This window comes from Corythoichthys intestinalis, chromosome 3 (genome assembly GCF_030265065.1).
Source record: "Corythoichthys intestinalis isolate RoL2023-P3 chromosome 3, ASM3026506v1, whole genome shotgun sequence".
Lineage (NCBI taxonomy): Eukaryota > Metazoa > Chordata > Actinopteri > Syngnathiformes > Syngnathidae > Corythoichthys > Corythoichthys intestinalis.
Window position 1 is genome coordinate 58,655,729 of NC_080397.1, and position 22,936 is coordinate 58,678,664.

At 40.8% G+C, this 22,936-nt stretch overlaps 1 protein-coding gene across 3 annotated transcripts in view; it reads right to left on the reverse strand.

Moving 5' to 3' along the window:
• The window catches only part of wscd2 (WSC domain containing 2), a 222,076-nt gene that overhangs the window by 15,578 nt on the left and 183,562 nt on the right, over positions 1 to 22,936 (reverse strand). For all 3 annotated transcript variants that reach the window (XM_057833088.1, XM_057833087.1, XM_057833089.1), the window contains 4 exons: positions 10,045 to 10,166; positions 9,807 to 9,981; positions 1,384 to 1,548; positions 1,092 to 1,292 (listed from right to left, as the gene is read on the reverse strand). In XM_057833088.1, the coding sequence (XP_057689071.1) occupies positions 1,092 to 1,292; positions 1,384 to 1,548; positions 9,807 to 9,981; positions 10,045 to 10,166 (663 nt within the window). The remainder of the gene's footprint in view (positions 1 to 1,091; positions 1,293 to 1,383; positions 1,549 to 9,806; positions 9,982 to 10,044; positions 10,167 to 22,936) is intronic.

The window sequence follows — 22,936 nt, forward strand, 5'->3', positions numbered from 1 at the left end:
CGTGGCCTGGTCATATCAGGTCATTTGGGGAAATTTGGGGGGCGTGGACATGTCATGTCAGATCATTTGGGGACATTTGGTGGGCGTGGCCTGGTCATATCAGGTCATTTGGTGACATTTGGGGGACGTGGCCTAGTCTTATCAGGTCTTTTGGGGACATTTGGGGGCGTGGCCTGGTCAAATCAGGTCATTTGGGGACATTTGGGGGGCGTGGCCTGGTCATATCTGGTCATTTGGAGACATTTGGGGGATGTGGAAAGCCCGCAAACAGTTTGCTGAAGACATGTCAACAAAGCACATGGATTACTGAAACCATGTCCTATGGTCTGATGAGACAGGCTGGGTTTCTTGTGTACTGTCTTCAGAAGAGGCTTCCTCCTGGGGTGACAGCCATGCACACCAATTTGATGTAGAGTGTGGCGTATGGTCTGAGCACTAACAGGCTGACCCCCACCTCTTCAATCTCTGCAGCAATGCTGACAACACTCCAGTAACGAGTCACATGACATTTTGGAGGGAAAATGACAAGCAGTACTCAATTTGGACATTTAGGGATGTACGTAGGTTCTAAGGGTTGTACTCACTTTTGTTGCCAGGGGTTTAGATATGCTAGATGTTGAGGGGAAAATAAATGAACTCTATTATATAAGCTGCACACAGACTACTCTTCATTGTGTCAAAGTTTCATTTTGTCAGTGTTGTCCCATGAAAAGATATACTCACATTTGTGATACACTGTATATTCGTGAGAAATCTAGCTCTGACCCCCATTCACCCAATCTGTTTGGTCTTATTAAAGTCCCGTCCCCAGCCAAAAGTGTACATGCAGGTTATGCTGTTAGTACAACACAATGTTAAATTTCTTTAGGGCTTTCAACAACCACCTCAAAGTAGTTTTCTCATCAATTGAGAATTTTTATTAGTGCTTTTTTTAAATGCAAATATACGTTGTTCTATTTCATTTGCCTGTCCCGGCCACTCTGGTTCGTGCCTATCTTATTCTATCCTAGCCTTCCTACTTTCTTAAATATTTCAGCAACATGGCAGCGCATGACATGTGAAATACATTAGCTCCATTTTCCAAGACTCACCTTTCCCTTTCCAGTTGGCCTGAGAGGCGAATCCAATGTGCCCGCCAAATTCCCGGTTAAATTCGGCCATGAGTGCTTTGTAGGGGTTTCGGATCATGAGGATGGTGGAGTGAAAGGCTTCGATCTCCTTTCTCCCACTCTCGTGCGTCTTTATGCAGATGGTTCTTCCGCTTCGCCAGTGGTCTCGCTCACCTTTAAATCCTGTGAGAAGATGAGAGCGCAGAAAAAAAATGCATTTCTTCCTCAAAAGCAGAGAAGCGTGTAAAATATGTGGTGTATTACTCTCTTCTACCTTTATTGTAGAGTGAGGCGTCAAAATAATAGCTGCCGGTATAGAAGCCGGTGGCCAGCTCTATGAGGTGACGTGCCCAGGTATTACCCGATCCGGGGAAACTTGCCAGGGCAACCAGTTGATTGTTGCGAGAGGGGAGAAAGTGTCGGTCCATACAACGGTTGTCTAGGAGCAAATACGGAACATGTAATGATTAGTTTCTTGGTCAGTAGGATTCTAGGGTTTGAATATGTGACAGGCGTACAAAATACTATGTGACTGTTGTAGTCGCGCTTGCCCACATAGGTTCGTTATGATTGTGAAACCATATACAGTGGGGCAAATAAGTATTTAGTCAACCACTTATTGTGCGAGTTCTTCCACTTGAAAATATTAGACCTGTAATTGTCAACATGGGTAAACCTCAACCATGAGAGACTGAATGTGGGAAAAAAAAAGAAAGAAAATTACATTGTTTGATTTTTATGGAATTTATTTACAAATCATGGTGGAAAATAAGTATTTGGTCAAACCCAGAAGTTCATCTCAATACTTTGTTATGTCCCCTTTGTTGGCAATAACGGAGGCATAATGTTTTCTGTAGCTCTTCACAAGCTTTTCACACACTGTTTTGGCCCATTCCTCCATGCAGATCTCCTCTAGAGCAGTGATGTTTTGGGGCTGTCGTTGGGCAACACGGACTTTCAACACCCTCCACAGATTTTCTATGGGGTTGAGATCTGGACACTGGTTAGGCCACTCCAGGACCTTGAAATGCTTCTTACAAAGCCACTCCTTTGTTCCCCTGGCTGTGTGTTTGGGATCATTGTCATGCTGAAAGACCCAGCCACGTCTCATCTTCAATGCCCTTGCTGACGGAAGATTTTCACTCAAAATCTCTCCATACATGGTCCCTTTGCAGAAAAACAGCCCCAAAGCATGATGTTTCCACCCCCATGCTTCACAGTGGGTATGGTGCAATTCAGTATTCTTTTCCTCCAAACAAGAGAACCTGTGTTTCTACCAAAAAGTTCTATTTTGGTTTCATCTGACAATAACACATTCTCCCAGTCCTCTTCTGGATCATCCAAATGCTCTCTAGCGAACCACAGACGGGCCTGGACGTGTACTTTCTTCAGCAGGGGGACACGTCTGGCAGTGCAGGATTTGAGTCCCTGGCGGCGCATTGTGTTACTGATAGTAGCTTTTGTTACTGTGGTCCCAGCTCTTTGTAGGTCATTCACTAGGTCCCCACGTGTGGTTCTGGGACTTTTGCTCCCCGTTCTTGTTGTCATTTTGATGCCACAGGGTGAGGAGGGAGTTGAAAGTCCGTGTTAGCCAACGACAGCCCCAAAACATCACTGCTCTAGAGGAGATCTGCATGGAGGAATGGGCCAAAAAACCAGCAACAAACGTTTGGCCTCCGTTATTGCCAACAAAGGGTACATAACAAAGTATTGAGATGAACTTTTGGTATACTGTAGACCAGGGGTGTCCAAACTTTTTGCAAAAGGGGCCAGATTTGGTGTGGTAAAAATGTGGCGGGCCGACCTTGGCCTTTACGTAGAAAGCAAATTTTAGCAAGCCATTCTGTGTGTCACTTTTGCTTTTTTTTTTTTTTTTTTTTTTAAATTAATTTAGGGCTGTCAAAATTTTCGTGTTAACGGGTGGTAATTAATTTTTTTAATCAATCACGTTAAAATTTTTAACGTACATGCCCCGCTCAAACGGATTAAAATGACAGCACAGTGTCATGTCCACTTGTTACTTGTGATTTTTGTTGTTTTGTCGCCCTCTGCTGGCGCTTGGGTGCGACTGATTTTATGGGTTTCAGCACCATGAGCATTATGTAATTATTGACATCAACAATGGTGAGCTACTAGTTTATTTTTAGATTGAAAATTTTCCAAATTTGATTAAAACGAAAACATTAAGAGGGGTTTTAATATATGTACAATTTCTATAACTTGTACTAACATTTATATTTTAAGAACTACAAGTCTTTCTATCCATGGATCGCTTTAGCAGAATGTTAATGTTAATGCCATCTTGTTGATTTATTGTTATGATAAACAAATACAGTACTTATGTACAGTATGTTGAATGTATATATCCGTCTTGTGTCTTTCCATTCCAACAATAATTTACAGAACAATCTGGCATATTTTATAGATAGTTTGAATTGCGAATAATTAAGATTAATTTTTAAGATGTGATTAACTCAATTAAAAAATTTAATCGTTTGATAGCCCTAAATTAATTATTTTAACAATCTCGCAACTAGCCTTTGTGGCGTTCTTTTTCGACTCTCGGGCTCATGCGAAATACTGCTGCTGTAAAATTAAACTAGCTTCAAGTTGCTTCAATTTCTCGCTACATATCTTCCCTGTAATCTTGTTTTACATGTCAGCGTGTCTTGTTTGTAAATATCGCCTCACATTGAACTCTTTAAAAACAACGACTGTCTCTTTGCAAATGACGCAGACACAGTTGTTGCATATTTTGGAGAAGAAATACAGTAGTCCAATTTCCACCTATCCTTGAAGCGTCAGCCGTCACAGTCAACTTTCGGTTGAGGTTTACCCATGTTGACAATTACAGGCCTCTCTAATATTTTCAAGTAGGAGAACTTGCACAATTAGTGGGTGACTAAATACTTACTTGCCCCACTGTAATAATGCTATTTAAGACTTTTTTTTAATCCTGTCGTATGCACTTTAAGTTTGAAACTTGTGATGTAGAAAATGGAGTGACCAATCGTTATTTCCCATCCTGCTCTTAACACAATTGTTTTTTGGGAGGAGGGTTGGATGTTGGACTGTTCAATGTTGTGAGAGATTTCAAGTGATTAAAGTAAGAGGAAGTGAAGTCCTCCAGAGGAAAGGTCACCGAATGCATGTTTTCTGTTGTTATGGTGGGCGACTTGAGAGCTTCTTCTTTCATCAAAGTCAGTAGGAATTTCTAAAAGTCAAATACGAGCGCTCGCAAAACATTCTCTTTAAGTTCTTCACGCACTTGATTGTAGTGCATGTGTGTTTATTTTTGCCGAGCCAAGCCACTGCTGTCTTTTGCCCTGAGGAAACATCGCCCACAACGGCGCATACAAGCTGACACTTGAGGCCAACTGCTACGTGGGAATAACACGAAATGAATCTCCGGCACATTAAGATATGAAAACAGAACAAAGTAGACACTCGGAGGAGTACAGATCTCCATCAGGGCTGAACAATCCTAATTAGGATCAAGGCCAAATTGTGCACCCACCTCCTACATTTGCCTGGCTCGTGTCATTAGGATTCCTGAATTATTCAGTGAAAAATGAAGGATCTCCATCCAAAAAAATCTCTACTTCCTTGGCTGTTTCAGAACGTTTTGGCAAATATTTGAAGAGGTTTTTGTGTAACGTACAATAACAGCTCTTTTTTAATATCCACTTGCCTGTTTCGAGTACATGAAGGTGCATGCATTAAGCAGAGTGGTGCACTCAGCAGTTTGACTTGTTCCCCCTTAATGCACCACTGCTCCTGTGCTTGTCTGTTATTTAGTGAAAACACAGGAAGTAGCTGTCACACTTTTTACTTGTAGTGACGCGCCTCACGCTTTAGCTAGCCGGGCCAACATTACAACATGAAGGGAATAGTATCTTTTACCATATTTACAGTATGACTCTTTATATTACAGTGGTATGAAAAAGTATCTGAACCTTTTGGAATTTCTCACATTTCTGCATAAAATCACCATCAAATGTGATCTGATTTTTGTTAAAATCACACAGATGAAAAAAACTGTCTGCTTTAACTAAAACCACCCAAACATTTATAGGTTTTCATATTTTAATGAGGATAGTATGCAAACAGTGTCAGAAGAGTGAAAAATAAGTAAGCTAACTGTCAAGTTCAAAAATAGACCCTTAGGTAGACATTTGTAAAATTACCCAAAAATAAGGAGAGAAGACACTCAGTTTTCTTGGCCAAGGAGAGCAAGGAGGGACTAGACAGTGAAATGCTAGATTACGCTGTATAGTCACCAAAATTGATCTAAAAAAACCCTCCTTGCTCTTTCTTTTATTAGGTGTTTGTCCTAACACAGAAAGGTTCCGCCCTAAAGGGAGGGGGAAAGCAAGCTGGAGACACCCATGTGATTTTGGTTGGCTATGTGTGAGCATGTAGGTGGAACTAACTAAATACACGTGTGTAAGCAAAGGCACTTAGGTAAAGTGGTCAGAATGACCCAGACAATTCAGTTATGCAACGCTGCGGCCATGGAAGATGCCCTCGGATGGAAGATGTCCTCGAAAGTCTAGACGAAAGTCTAGACGTAAGATGCTGAAGATGTCCTAGAAGGTCTAGTTACGCAATATTGCGGCCATGAAGCAAGGCATTTTTCACCCCGACCCTCTTTAACACTTTGTAACACTTAAACATTAACTTAAACAGCCTAGTATAGCAAGCAATAATCATTTACTGGTTATATCAAATAAGAAAAAATATGGCAATATGTATTATGTATGTATTAGGTATATATGAGCACAAGCAAATATTCAATCAACCCTCGATAATTAACTCAACATTAACCATCACATTTAATATTTTGTGGCCCCCCTTTGGCAGCAATAACTTCAACCAGACGCTTCCTATAGCTGCAGATAAGTCTGGCAAATTGATCAGGACTAATCTTGGCCCATTTTTCTCTACAAAACTGCTGCAGTTCAGTCAGATTCTTGAGATGTCTGGCATGAATCTCTGTCTTTAGGTCATGCCACAGCATCTCAATAGGGTTCAAGTCTGGAATTTGACTTGGCCACGCCAGAACGTGTATTTTGTTCTTCTGAAACCATTCAGAAGTTGATTTGCTTCTGTGTTTTGGATCATTGTCTTGTTGCAGCATAAATCTTCTTTTTAGTTTCAACTGTCTGACAGACGGCCTGAGGTTTTCCTGCAAAATATCCGGATAATCTTTTGAATTCATTCTTCCATTAATGATTGCAGGTTGTCCAGGCCCTGAGGCAGCAAAACAGCCCCAAATCATGATGCCCCTCCACAATGATTCACAGTGGGGATGAGGGGTTGATGTTGAAGAGCTGTTCCATTTTTCCTCCACACATGACGTTGTGTGTTACTCCCAAAGCAGTGGTTCTTAACCTGGGTTCGATCGAACCCCGGGGGTTCGGCGAGTTAGTCTAAGGGTGAAGGTAAAGGTGATGGTAAAGAAACGCAGAGCCCTATTTTCGGCTGAGTAAATCTAGGCAAAGTGACTTTTTAGACCAGGTTTTGGACTGGTTTGCTCCCAATTTACAGGGTTAATCTGATGGGAAGAGGAACTAGTTTGCTCAGTGGAAGGTTGACTTGCACTTGGTATGAGGGAATACAACAGACCAGTGGGCAGTGTGGTCTCAAATTTTGACCCGTTTGTAAAACATACTGTGAACATATGAAGAATTTTGAATGGGAATTTGCTAAATTACCTTGCTAGCTTAGATATTGATAAAAATGCTTTATTTTCTAATTCCAAAGGGTTCGGTGAATTGAAATGTGAAACTTGAAGGGTTTGGTATCTTTGCAAGGTTAAGAACCACTGTCCCAAACCATTCAACTTTGGTTTCAGCAGTCCACAAAATATTTTGCCAAAACTTCTTTGGAGTGTCCAAGTGCCTTTTTGCCAACATTAAACGAGCAAAAATGTTTTTTTTTTGTGTGTGTGTGTGTTTTTTTTTTTTAATACAGCAGTGGCTTCTTCTGTGGAGTCCTCCCATGAACACCATTCTTGGCCATCGTTTTATATGTAGTTGATGTGTGCTCAGAGATATTGGACTGTGCCAGTGATTTCCGTAAGTCTTTAGCAGACACTCAGACAGGGTTCTTTTTTACTTCTCTGACTATTCTGCGCTGAACTCTTGGTGTCATCTTTGGTGGACGGCCACTCCTTGGGAGAGAAGCGACAGTGCCAAACTCTCTCTATTTGTAGACTTATCTGACTGTTGATTAATGAACATCCAGACTTTTAGAGATGGTTTTGCATCCTTTCCCAGCTTTATACAAATCAACAACCCTAGATCATAGGTCTTCAGACAGCTCTTTTGACCGAGCCATGATGCACATCAGACAATGCTTCTCATCAAGACAATTGTTACCAAGTGTGTGTTTTATAGTGGGCAGGGCAGCTTTAAACCACTCAATAGTGATCGGGCACACACCTGACTTAAAATGTTTGGTAAAAATTGGTTTCAATTTCTCTTTAAGTCTCCTTAGGCAGAGGATTCACTTAGTTATTTACCCCCTTCTGTCATTGTTTGCATGCTATCCTCATTGCAATATGAAAACCGTTTTTACATCTGTGTGATTTTGACAAAGATCAGATCGTATTTGATGGTGATTTTATGCAGAAATGTGAGAAATTCCAAAAGGTTCAGATTCTTTTTTTCATACCACTGTATCATAGTTTATGAAAAACAAGCAGAATATATTCGATATTATGAATAGTTGAACTTGAAATGATTGGAATTTGCAGTGCCAAGACAATGGGCAGATAAGAGCATAACAGATATAGGACGCCTTCTGACCACGGAAGCCCATCGCACGTGTCATGCAGCTACTGATCGAGATTGACGCTGACAAGCAGGTGATAGGCAAGATATCTACAAGCCCATATCTGCACCACCAAATCCCACAACACATCCAACAAACAAATCCACAACAACAACAAAACAACAACAAATCTACACATGTTGTTCTGGACAGTCCAGAACAAATGGCGGGACATCCTGTTTTGATGCAAGGAACGCCTGACAACAAGAAGACTCCACGGCTGAGAATTTGAACACTCAGCGCTGAGGCTGAAAAAAATTCCAACTGTGGTTGCCTTGGCAACAATGACGCACAGACTCATCGGCCTAACCTCCAATGGAAAATTACACTAAACATCACCCAAACACACCCTTCTTCCGGACCACAGCTCGCCTCACCAGAGCCTTTAAAAGACTGAACTAGCGCTGTCTTTTTTCGGGAATCTTTCGTTGATGGCGACTCTGGACCCAGTCTTTCTCCTCGCCTGGGTTTCTTTGCTGTTTTGCTGTGCTGTATGATTGCTAACTTGGAATAAATTGTCAACTTGTGCTTCGAAGCCTTTTTCCAGCTTTAAAATGGAGTCAGTACAAGGGGTTAAAACCATAGGCGGAGTTTGACTTTTGGGTCAGGGGGGGCACAACATGTTGATGACCCCAAAACACAGTGTCAGTAATATAATTAACTTAAGAATATTTAGAATAATAAGTTGACAAGGAGCGTTTTTGTTTCCCATCATTCTTGAGGGGAATTCTAAATCAGGCTGCTTTGCTTAGGACAGCTATACTTTTCGCCAAGATCTTCATCCATTGAATATGGTACGCCCGCCGGTGTCGTGCCAATGTAGTTACCCCAGTCAAAAATTGTATCCCCTGGATGGAGCCATATGGAGGTAGATATGTGTCTTTATTATTCAATTAAAAAAAAAAAAGGTTGCTTCAATAAAAAAAAAGTTGCTTCAATCAAAATGTATATTTCCAATAACAAAAAAAAGTCGTTTCAATCAACAACAACAAAAAAAAAAATGTGTTGAATGCAAAAATAAAATTAAAACTCTTAAATTAAAAATGCATGTGAAAGCTATTTTTCGTTTTTTTGTTTTGTTTTGTTTTGTTTTTTGATTGAAGTAATGCTGATTTGTGTTTGGGCCACATTTTGGCTAGGTCGTTTTTGTCTTTATTAGTCAATCAAAAAATAAGTTGCTTCAAAAAAATATATATTTTCAAATAGAAAAATCACTTCAATCAAAAAATATTTAAGATAGAAAAATTTGCGTTGAACACTTAATTTTTCATTGAAAAAGTTTTCTTTATTTGAAGCCATTCCTTTTGTGTTTGGGCCATATTATGGGTAGGACATGTGTGTCTAAATCATTCAAATCCCCAAAAAGTTGCTTCAATCAAAAAAAAATATTTTCAATCAAAGAAAAAAATCTTTTGAAAAATAAAATTGCCCTCCCATGATTTTTTGGTTGTTGTTGAAAATCATATGCAAAGCAAATGACCGTCTAAGGTGCTAGTCACATGATCTGTTCGAGAAATAATTTTGACCCATTATAAAAATATACTCTTTTTGTTCATTTCATTCATTTTTGTTGCAGTTTTATTGCTTTACAACTTTTATATATACATAAGAAAGTCAATTTCATGCAATGACACTTTTCGGCCACCAGGCGGGGCCTGGCCCCCCCTTAAAATTCACTTATGGTTAAAACTAAGGTGACCGTGTGGAGTTTGGCCTTTTGGCCGGGTTGGCCTTTTGGCCGGGTTGTCGGCTTTCTGCCAGCCCGGGTCATTGGAATTGTGCTAGCGCGGTTTCGGCGGTTCAGCTGGCATAATTCCGGCAATCTGGCTAAAAAGTCAGATTCCTTCATAAATCCTTTACCTTGAACCTGCGTCTGGTACACCACAAAGTACTCGTCATTCCCGCAGCTTTCAAACTCCTCGCCGAGGCAGCGCTGGAGACACATGCCCTCATCCTCAGGCTCGTGAAGGGAGAAGAGGGGGGTCGGGAAGCCGCAGTGGCATCGATCTCCGGCCAGGACGGCCAGCGATTGCTCCTGAAATACGGCCGCCGTTAAACACTGAAGGCGGGCTGTCACGCGCGACGGGAACCACCTCACCTTCTCCGTGCACGCGTCGACACATTTGTCAACGGACATGTTTCGGATGGAAATGCTGAAAGGGAGGGCCAACGTGACATTGTCTGGACTGTGGAAGCAACCCTTGAAAATGGCACTGCCGTCTGGAAAAAGAAGTCAAAAAGAGCAGAATGTTGCTTACAGACAGGAAGAAAACAATACGGTTACTTCATTCATGACCTCCATCTACTGACCCCTGATGAAGAGCACAGACTGGGATTTACCTCCAGTCTATTGAGGCCCTGACCTGCTTTTCTCCAATACTACTCCCATTTTCACAGCGTGTTTATGACCTTTAACCTCACAACCTCATTCTGATCTAATGGTGGGGCTCAACAACCACAGCAGCACAGACCTACTTCTTTTATCACTATAAATTAAATTGCATTAGCTAGGGTGACCAATTTTGATTTCCAAAAAAAGAGGACACTCAGCCCGGCCTCGAAATACTCGAAGTACACTCAAAGATGTCTTATCGCTTTAATATATTTAAAGTGTGCCTCCTCCGTCTGGATAGAAAATTCATTAATAACAAAATAATAGCTATGTAACTACAGACACAAACTCAAATTCTCAAAGGTTACTTAACAGGCTTTATTATTCCTAAAGAACAATATTGACTTTAAAAAAAATGGAATGAAATAAATATTTTTTCTAAATGCCTCTTCTGTATTAGCGAATGATCCTTGAACAAAATAATAGCTGTCTTTTCAAATAAATAATCTAAAATAATGCTAAATAATATCTCATTTAGAAAATCAAGCATTTAACAAAAAGCTGTTTTCCCTTTTCAGTGAACTCATGTAAATCAAACCGTAGTCTTACTACAATACTAATTTAATAAAAAACAAAACCTACAATAACAAAAAAACGTCACTTTAGTCTTTTTTTGTTTGTTTGTTTTAGCACTTTGGGGGACGATTACGACGGTGGGGGTGGGGTGGGGGTTGCAGCGTAGCTCATCCCTCCTCATGCAGCCCAGCAAAGGAGCCATCGTCACCACCCCGGGATCCAGGGTGGTCCCCCGGACCATCCGCGCCCCCATCGACCGGCTTTCAGGGATGGGATAAGGGGACACGCCACCACCTCCCACGCCCACCCACAACCGCCCACCCGGCCCCCGAGCCGCTGCCGCAGCCTCCCAAGCAGCAAGGCACATCATGGGACACCCAATGGGGCCACCAAGCCCAGGGCATGGAAGGACCCCTCACCGGAGCAGGTGACACCCAGACAATCCCCCTGCACCCAGGCAGCGACCTGCACCAGAGCACATGGTGGACACCCAGGTAGAAAAGAGAGGGGAAGGCCAACACCTCCGCGGGCAGCAGCCTAGGCAGTGAGGAGGTCACGCCCCGGCAGCCACGCCATTGAGGAAAAAGTGTGGGACCCACCAACCACCCTATTACTGTGCCTGCCATGTCCCCGACTGGCAGCCATTGCCCAACACCAAGATGTGATTGTGTGGGGAAGGTAGTGCTGTATATGCATTAAAATAGGAGAGCCCGGCTTAGGGCAGTTGGACTGCCGCATTCACATTCTACCCAGCCGCCCGTCCCACTGCCCCTTGCCGGAGCTCCCCTCTGGATTATTATGTATGCGGTGCATTAAAAGAGGTGCAGGAATGGCGGGACCTGCCGTGAGGAGGCGACTGAGAGGTCACCCCCACCAAAAGGTCCCATCCATCCCACAAACACAGTGTGTGATGCATTAAAAACCAAAGTGGAGCTGGCCCGGCAATATACAGCCCAGTTCCGACTCCCCCCGGAGGCATGAATGATTATGTAGGTGCCAGGGTGATAGATATTTACAGTGCAAAGTGAAGAGAGCGTGAGTTAAGAAGGAGGCTCCCGTAGGTGCTTCCCCATCCGCCAAGACCCCTGGTCGCGGGGGGGCAGCAGGGTCCCAATCCAACCCCGCCCCAGACCACCCCCAGCACACCCGCTGATAAGATGTTTATTAAATGGTTACTAAATATTTGCTTTTACCAATGAAGGCTCACAATAAAGTATTGATTGCTATTCCATGATTGATATTCCTGTTCCATGATTGATTGCAGTAAGAGACATTTTAGTGATTGATAACAATAGACATGTTTAGCTCTTGATAAAACTGCCTTGTCATTCTGAAAGGTTTAAGCTGGCCTAGGTTCAACAGGTCAACTTCAATACAAGCCACATATATTGAGAAACTAAAGCTGTCTGGGATATTAAAGAAATCATTTTTTGCATTTTATTACTTGTCAAATGCTATTGCTTCATGAAATGTATTCAATGAGATAATTATTAAGTTGTTATTATATATTTACTCTAATCAATTGCTGCGCAAATGAAGAAATGCTTTTGCTTATTGCTGCCCGCAATGAAGAAATGCTTTTGCTTATTATTATTGTTCACAAAGAATGTTTTGTCTTAAGAAGCATCTTGCCTGGTCAAAGGCAGAAGAGGCCACTTTGCTGAAATGTGCTGACACACATGTATATAATTCCAAATACATTAACACACATAGCCAAACAAAGACAAGGGGTGATGCCAGCTTGTTTCCCCGTTTTCCCTTTTAGGGCAAGACACCTGTCTGTTGCTAGAGCCATCCCAAATAAAAGAGAGGTGAAGGAGGGGCTAGGCAGAACGATTGCGGAAGCTGTTTAGTTTCCCCTCCTTCTCCTTGCAAACTTTTCAACTAAATTGAGTGCCTTCTCTCCTTATTTTGGGTAATATTATGAATGTTTACCTAAGGGTTCATATTTGAACTTGACATTTCCACCCACCCATGCTCCCTGCCACCCCTGCACCCCGGACAGGTGCCGCACCGAGCGCCGGAGATCAGGGAATACCCACCCCATGGACGGGGGACAACAAGCCTCACTCCGGGCCCCACGGCCCCCAGTAGGCCCCGCCAACGACCCCGCCAATGGAAGGAGGGGCGGATGGGGTAGGAGACAGGCCAAGGGGATGGAGGCGGACACCCCCACCCAACCCCCGGGGCGCGCGGTATGACACCAGGGAGCACTTCCCCAGTACCCGGTATGAGGAGACGCGGCTCAGGCCGGGTTGACCCATTGGGAACTGTGGCCGAAGACGAAAATGAGAATGGCTGCCGAAAATAACACTGCCCAGTCTTCCTACTCTCTAGGAACATGTCACAGGCAGCACAGTACGGTAGTATTCTGTGCAAAATGTCAGTCAATTTCAACACACGCTAATTGGTCCCGTTAAAAATAATGAATTTTCATGAATTCATAAAACTCTGCCGGATGCCCCGCAAAGGATTTAAAAAGTGGAGGGTGAACAGACTCAGGTCTGGCGGCTGGATTTATCTTGGCACCCACTGTGTATTATAGCAAACACTAATAAAGCACACCGTTACACACTTGCACACACGTAGCACACCGCTACGCATTTTCTTGTCTTTTCCAGTGACTGTAGCTGGAGGAGAGCGAGCCTTCAGTAAAATGAAAATAATAAAAAACTACCTACGCTCCACCATATCACAGGGCACGCTCCGTTGAGCGTGAGCTTGCTCAAAAACTGGATTTCACTGATGTTATAAATGACTTTTCTGTCAAAAAATCTAGGCGCATCACTGTTTGAGGGCTTGATAACCCCAGGGATTTGAAGGGGCAGGCACCTGATGTTTAGTTATACTGTTTTGTTGCTTAGCAGGCAGGCATATCACTCTCAGTTGTATTGTATTGTAGCCTACATGGGACGATAGATAGAAATTGTTTGCTTATATTATGTCACATCACATTACGGTCTGTTAAATTATATATACTATATTGGTCTCTTGTCCCCGGGCCCCTGCAAGTCTGTTGACAGCCCTGTGTACGTTCAAAGGACGACGTTTGGTCACCCTAGCATTAACTCCTTCGCTTACTTTCATCCGGTGGAGATTGGGATTTTTAAAAGTGGTGAAAAATTAAAGGAGGAAATGAAAATGTTTAAGTGGGAGCACAGTTACTGACATGCATGCTGTTCACAGCATTGAAAAAGACCAACGCAAGACGCTTGAATAGTGTTTTTATACTGATATGCAGTCACCACTGCAGAATAAAAGAATGATATCGTCTTTGTATGTCTTAAAAGGCTTGAAAATAGTATTTTTTTGCTCTCGTCATGTGACTAAATCTAATGTTTTATTAATCTTTAACCTTTTTATCTTGCTGAAGCTACATTTTTAATGTCACGTCCATGTTCCAGCTTTCTCCTCTATAGTTTATTTCTCTCCGTCACCCATCTATATTCTTACACACTTTTGGAATTCAACTGAAATGGATTTTTCGTGCACCGTTGCCTTGAGCGCATGTGCGCCATGCACAAATGTCACATAAACACAGTCTTTGGGGATGAATAACAGACCAATAATGCAAATACATGGATGGCGACTCCTTATAAAACAAAACGAAGGAAGTCGAGGAAAATTTATGCCGCACGTTTTCTAAGGAAGGCAAGCAATGTTTGCACTTTTACAAAGCAAAGACAAAAATATCAGAGTAATGGCTTTGCTAAGTAGCCACCTCAACACATTATTATTTCCTCTTCGTTTTTTTCCACTGCGGCTCACATGACCGAGGAGGGTCAGAGGTGACAACATGTTGCGCTGACAAAGCATCGAGAGAAAGCAGAATTGAAAATAGTAAACAAACAGTTTTATATGTACAACCCCTAGCAAAAAGTATGGAATCACCAGTCTCGGAGGAGCACTCACTCAGACATTTTATTATATAGAACAAACTCAGATAAAAAGCTCGAAAAAAATAATGATATAGTTCAAAAGTTCAACTCTTTGGCATTCAGACACACTATAAGAAATGAATAAAAAACATTGTCGTGGTCAGTAAATGTCACTTTTATAGAGCAAGTGCAGGGAAATAAATATAGAATTACTCCATTCGAAAGGAAAATATATAGAATCACTCCATTTTGAGTAGAAAATACAGACACACCCAGTCAATTTCCTTTCCTTAATTGGGCCCCTGCCTCAGATTAGATCTGCTCGTTAGTCAGCAGTTAAAAACAGTGCAATTATCACACCTTGGAGGGCTACTGGACCAAGCGGATTTACAAGAATCATGGCTCCGACAAGAGAGATTTTTCTTGAGACCATGGAGAGGATTATCAAAATTCTTGAAGAAGGTAATGCTACACGTATGGTTGCCAAAGATGTGGGTTGTTCACAGTCAGCTGTATCAAAAATCTGGACCAAGTACAAAGTACACCGAGGAAGACATTGAAACGTCATGACAAACAACTAAATGCCATATGTCTTGAAAACAGAAGATGGACAACAAGGGCTGGAGCTGGAGTCAAGGTATATGACAGAACTGTGCAAAATCGCCTAAAGCCAATGGGATTTTAATACATGAAAGCTAAAAGGAAACCATCATTGACCCTTAAACAGAAAAGAACAAGACTGCAATGGGCTAAGGAGAGGAAATCATGGACTGTCAATGACTGGATGAAGGTTATTTTCAGTGATGAGCCAAGAATCTGCATTGGACAAGGTGATGATGCTGGAACTTTTGTTTGGTGCCGTTCCAGTGAGATTTACAAAGATGACTGCCTGAAGAAAACATCAAAATTCCCTCAGTCCTTCAAGATATGGGGCTGCATGTCGGGCAAAGGCACTGGGGAGATGGCTGTGGTTGTTAGGTTTTGTGTTGTGTCCTAGTGTGACTTGTCCCTGTGATTGCCCATTGATTTCACCTGTTGTGCCCGCTCCTAGTGTATCCTCCAACCTGCATCCTCCTGTGTTACCCAGCTGTTCCTCGTTGTCTCGTTACACCTTGTCTGCGTGTGTGTATATAAGCTCCCATTTTCTTTTCACTCCTTGTTGCGTCATTGTCAATGTCATTGTCGAAGTCCTGTCCAAGCCCTCGTGTAGTAGTCCCTCCGATAAAGTAACTTTTGTTTGAACCTTGCCTTTTTGATCCCCAGTACTTTTGGTTGTACTTTGTGTTTGTGTAAGTGATAATTAAAACATTTTTTTGAGATCACTGTCACCTGCCTGGCTGCTTTTGTTTCCCTGCATTTGGGTCCACAGCACCTGCCTGCCCAGGTTTTTCTGACAGTGATTAAATCTTCAATAAACGCACAAGTTTACATTGAAATTATACACAGCTTTATTATCCCTTCAATTGAAAATATGTTTGGGGATAATGAAGTCATTTTCCAAGATGAAAAAGCATCATGCCACAGAGCTAAAACTGTTTGAGCATTCCTTGGAGAGAGACTCATCCAGTCAATATCATGGCCTGCAAATAACCCAGATCTTAACCCTATTGAAAACCTGTGGTGGAAATTGAAAAAAATGGTCCACAGCAAGGCTCCGACCTGCAAGGATGATCTGGCAACTGCAATCACAGAGAGTTGGCACCAAATTGATGAAGAATACTCATCAAGTCCATGCTTCAGAGACTGCAAGATGTCATAAAAGCCAGAGGTAGTGCAACTAAATATAGTAATTTTTGGATTATAAGGCGCAGCTGACTATAAGCCGCGACCTATCAAATTTGACATGAAAACCTCACTGTATTATGGGATATTTACACCAAATGATATAACCGGTAACGCTATATTTCAAGGCGGCATCATAAGATTGTCATAAGATCAAATGAACCACTATGAAGCTTTGAACCAATTGGCTGCAAAGCTTAATTGCTTCAAGAAGTTTTATTTGGCCATCATTGCTTTCTTGGGGGGGACAGTCAACCTCTGCTGCCACCTGCTGTCAACACTGTTGTCATTCAACATGCCTCCGAACATGCATTGCAGCGCTACAAATGTAAATAACAATCAAACTCCTGTTCTGTGCCAATTATTTCTTCAGTTACCGTTCCAGTTGTTTCATTATTTGCTAGTTATGGTGTTTGGTAACACTTTATTTGACAGTGGCGCAATAAGACTGTCATAAGACCGTCATAATGATGACATGACATTGCCATGAGCATTAATGAATGCTTATGACAGATGTCATTATGTTTCATCTGGCAAATTATCTGTTTTCAATGGATGTAAAAATCCTAGCTGGACAGAAATAGAGTTAGTGACACAATTCATAATGTCATTAATGCCCATGATAGTGTCATGGTCACAATTATGACGGTCTTATGGCAGTCTTATGACGCCGCTTAATCCAATTAAATCAATAAATAAACCGCACTGGACTATAAGATGCAGGATTCAAAATGAAGGGAAAAAAGTAGAGGCTTATAGTCCGAAAATTACAGTACCAGAGATGTGTTTTGATTGTTATTTCTTTGTTTGTTTCACATAGGGATTCCATTTTTTTTTTTCTCAGAATGGAGTGATTCTATTTTTATTTCCCTGCACTTGCTCTATAAAAGTAACATTTACTGACCACCACAATGTTTTTTATTCATTTCTTTTAGTATTTCTGAATGCTAAAGAGTTGCACTTTTGAAGTAATGAGTTATTTTTTACAAGCTTTTTATCTGAGTTTGTTTTACATAATAAAATGTCTCAGTGAGTGGTCGTCCGAGACTGGTGATTCCATACTTTTTGCTAGGGGTTGAATAAGGAACATGAAAATAATCACCATTTATTGGATGATATGGCTGTGAAATACTATAATATTAAATGAGAATTCTGTGAAGCTGAATTGCTTTAAGTACAATGAAAGGAAACTCTGGCCAGATCCAAGACAGTGAAACAAGAAACAAGGCTCCATCCCTATTTCCGATAATCAGCCTTTACTGCCTTCACCTCGGTTGTTAAACAGCAGGCAGCGAGTGTTTAGGATGCAGACCACGGCATGCGAGGGGAGGAAGGTTGCACATCTCTCCCAGGGAAGAAGTAAACACGACAGGGCAGCCGGCTCCCCAATGTGGCATTAGCATCCAATAAAACAAATATTTCCCCTTAAAACGGGCCAACGTGTTACATTTCAGGGCCCAAATTACATCTTTGTGGTCATTGTGGATTATTGTTAGGTCTTTCTAGGGGTGCGTTCAGTTGTTAAGGGTAAAATTATTGAGATGAATATTGATTTGATTTCTTATTATGGCTAGATTTTTATTGCTACGTTCTGTTGCTCAAAGTGAGACAGAGGTGGAGTTTGACTTTTGTGGGAAGAGGGCAAAACATGTTGATGACCCCGGAAAGTGTCAGCAATAAAATTAACTTACTATACAGTCCCTTGCATTTTTACAGATATTTAAGTATAGCTTTTCATGGGACAACACTGACAAAATGACACTTTGACACAATGAAAAGTAGTCTGTGTGCTGCTTATATAATAGAGTTAATTTATTTGTAAAATCTGAGACTTTAATAGCCATTTTAAGTTGTGTTATACTAAAAAATAATTAATCAGTATTTCATAAGTGAACGACTTTGAATTTTTTGATGCCGCTGCTCATGGAGACTCATGTATGGCTAAGGTACAGTGGGGCAAATAAGTATTTAGTCAACCACCAATTGTTCAAGTTCTCCTACTTGAAAAGATTAGAGAAGCCTGTAATTGTCAACATGGGTAAATTTTAACCATGAGAGACAGACTGTGGAAAAAAAACCCAGAAAATCACAATTTTGATTTTTAAAGAATTCATTTCCAAATTAGAGTGGAAAATAAGTATTTGGTCACCTACAAACCAACAAGATTTCTCGCTGTCTAAGAGGTCTAACTTCTTCTAACGAGGTCTAACGAGGCTCCACTTGTTACTTGTATTAATGGCACCTGTTTCAACTCATTACCGGTATAAAAGACACCTGTCCACAACCTCAGTCTATCACACTCCAAACTCCACTATGGCCAAGACCAAAGAGCTATCGAAGGACACCAGAGACAAAATTGTAGACCTGCACCAGGCTGGGAAGACTGAATCTTCAATAGGTAAAACGCTTGGTTTAAATAAATCAACTGTGGTAGCAATTATTAGAAAATGTAAGACATACAAGACCACTGATAATCTCCGTCGATCTGGGGCTCCATGCAAGATCTCACCCCGTGGCGTCAAAATGATAACAAGAACGGTGAGCAAAAATCCCAGAACCACACTGGAGGGACCTAGTGAATGACCTACAGAGAGCTGGAACCACAGTGACAAAGGCTACTATCAGTAACACAATGCGCCGCCAGGTTCGATATAGAGCATTTGGATGATCCAGAAGAGGACTGGGAGAATGTGTTATCGTCAGATGAAACCAAAATAGAACTTTTTGGTAGAAACACAGGTTCTCGTGTTTGGAGGAGAAAGAACACTGAATTGCAGCCAAAGAACACCATACCCACTGTGAAGCATGGGGGCGGAAACATCATGCTTTGGGGCTGTTTTTCTGCAAAGGGACCAGGACGACTGATCTGTGTAAAGAAAAGAATGAATGGGTCCATGTATCGAGAGATTTTGAGTGAAAATGTCCTTCCATCAGCAAGGGCATTGAAGATGAGACGTGGCTGGGTCTTTCAGCAGGACAATCATCCCAAACACACAGCCAGGGCAACAAAGGAGTGGCTTCGTAAGAAGCATTTCAAGGTCCCGGAGTGGCCTAGCCAGTCTCCATATCTCAACCCCATAGAAAATCTGTGGAGGGAGTTGAAAGTCCGTGTTGCCCAATGACAGCCCCAAAACATCACAGCTCTGGAGGAGATCTGCATGGAGGAATGGACCAAAATACCAGCAACTGTGTGTGAAAAGCTTGTGAAGAGTCACAGAAAACGTTTGGCCTCAGTTATTGCCAACAAAGGGTACATACAGTAGGGAGAACAAGTATTTGATACACTGCCAATGGGTTTTCCCATTGGCAGTGTATCAAATACTTGTTCTCCCCACTGTAACAAAGAATGTAGATTAACTTATTTTCCACCATGATTTGCAAATACATTGTTTAAAAATCAAACAATGTGATTTTCTGTTTTTTTTTTTTTTCCACATTCTGTCTCTCATGGTTGAGGTCTCACCATGTTGACAATTACAGGCCTCTCTAATATTTTCATGTGGGAGAACTTGCACAATTAGTAGTTGACTAAATACTTATTTGCCCCACTGTAGGTGCCTGTTTTGGTTTAAGGTCAGTAGCAGCTTTGGTTTTGTAAATATTTTAATTTTAAGTTTTTGAAAATAGGTCCTTACGAATCGGCCCCGTTTCCTGTGTCATGTCAATAGGTTATGAAGTCTATGGTTTTGACTTACGGAGGGCGCCATGTTTTACGCGCGCAATGCATGCTGGGGGTGATGATGTGGTTGGGCTGGATTGGGAGAATGGCTGTGCTTTATAGAAGCGAAGCCAGTATGGCGACTGACATGATTTTGTCACATTCTGCTGCTGGTCAGATTGTTTTGTTCCAGAGCTGTGGGATGAGTTCCCGACCTCGTACCTGCTTCTAATTCCAGCTCATCAGCAGTGTCTTTAAACCAATCCTAGGCGGCTTGCCGAGATATTGACTTGCTGCCATTTGACAGTTTGTATTCTTGACTCCTTCATTATGGGTTGCATCCTTGGCTAGTTTTTCGTTTGTCTGCCTCTCACCGCGGTTTTCCCTCGTTTTATTAGCTGTTGAAAACTTGCAGTAATAACATGCAATTTAGTCAGAAACTTTATGATATGTTAAATATTGCTATTGATCCTGAAAATATAGGGGATTATCTCTGCATTTGGTGATATTTGTGCATCTAGTGTAAAATCTGAGACTTTTATAGCCATTTTAAGTTGTGTTATACTTATATAAAAAATAATTAATCTGGATTTTATAAGGGAACGACTTTCAATTTTTAGGTGGGTAGGTGCCTGCTTTGGTTTTTGGTCAGTAGCAGCTTTGCTTTTGTACTAGGGCTGTCAAAATTATCGTGTTAACGGGCGGTAATTAATTTTTTAAAATTGATCACGTTAAAATATTTGACGCAATTAACGCACATGCCCCGCTCAAACAAATTAAAATGACAGCAAAGTGCAATGTCCATTTGTTACTTGTGTTTTCTGGAGTTTTGTCGCCCTCTGCTGGCGCTTGGGTGCGACCAATTTTATGGGCTTAAGCACACATGAGCATTGTGTAATTATTGACATCAACAATGGCGGGCAACTAGTTTATTTTTTGATTGAAAATTTTACAAATTTTATTAAAACGAAAACATTAAGAGGGGTTTTAATATAATATTTCTATAACTTGTACTAACATTTATCTTTTAAGAACTACAAGTCTTTCTATCCATGGCTCGCTTTAACAGAATGTTAATAATGTTAATGCCATCTTGTTGATTTATTGTTATAATAAACAAATACAGTACTTACGTACCGTATGTTGAATGTATATATCCATCTTGTCTTATCTTTCCATTCCAACAATAAGTTACAGAAAAATATGGCATATTATATAGATGGTTTGAATTGCGATTAATTACGATTAATTAGTTTTTAAGCTGTGATTAACTCAATTACAAATTTTAATTGTTCAACAGCCCAAAATATATAATATAATATAATATAATATAATATAACTAGGGCTGTCAAAATGATCGCGTTAACGGGCGGTAATTAATTTTTTAAATTAATCATGTTAAAATATTTGACGCAATAAACGCACATGGCCCACTCAGATTACAGAAACGTAATGTCTGCTTGTTACTTGTTTTTTTTTATTTGGCGCCCTCTGCTGGCGCTTGGGTCTAAATGATTTTATGGGTTTGGGGAGTGAGCATGGTGCAATGACATCAACAATGGCGAGCTACTAGTTTATTTTTTGATTGAAAATATTACAAATTATAATAAAACGAAAAAATTAAGAGGGGTTTTAATACAAAATTTCTATAACTTGTACTAACATTTATCCTTTAAGAACGACAAGTCTTTCTATTCATGGATCGCTTTAAGAGAATGTTAATAATGTTAATGCTATCTTGTTGATTTATGGCTATAATAAACAAATACAGTACTTATGTACCATATGTTGAATGTATATATCCGTCTTGTGTCTTATCTTTTCATTCCAACAATAATTTACAGAAAAATATGGCATATTTTATAGATGCTTTGAATTGCGATTAATTGCAATTAATTACGATTAATTAATTTTCAAGCTGTAATTAACTTAAAAATTGTAATCGTTTGACAGCCCTAAATATATTATATTATAATATAATATAATATAATATAATACTATTAATTAAATAGATATAACCAAATAACCCTCTCTGGGTTCTTCACAGAAAAATGCCAGGAAATAAATAACATTATTGGGAAAAAAAAAAAAAAAAATTCAGGGGGCCGGACCAAATGTGGAGGCGGGCCGTATCCGGCCCGCGGGCCGTAGTTTGGGGACCCCCGAGTTACTGTCTGGTTATGCATGAACTAATGCATTAACTCATGTTAATTAATATATTAATAAATGTTAGATAAGCAATTATATTAATTATTGTAATGTTACTTACATTACCGTATTTTTCGGACTATAAGTCACAGTTCTTTTCATAGTTTGGCTGGGGGTGCAACTTATACTCAGGAGCGACTTATGTGTGAAATTATTAACACATTATGATATAATTTCACATGTTATTTTGGTGTTTTGGAGTGACACTGATGGTTTGGTAAACTTGTTAGCATGTTCTTTATGCTATAGTTATCTTAATAACTTAATAGCTATGGCCACGTTCGCGTTCTGCCTTTGGCAATGTGTGTTCAATTGTATTATTAACTTTTTTTATATTGAAATGCATGCTTTTAGTTTGTGGCGCTTTTACGCTCAAGTGGTGGTGCACTTGCGCTTGTTTACGTGAAGAAGAGCACTCACACGCCAGAAGAAGACCGACAGCTACGTAGCTCTGACTTAGTGGGCGAGTTAGCGAGAGAGAAACACTGCTGCCAACCTATGTTCATTGTTTATGCTTGTAAAATATCTCTACAGAGGCAACGCCTGTGTGTGTCAT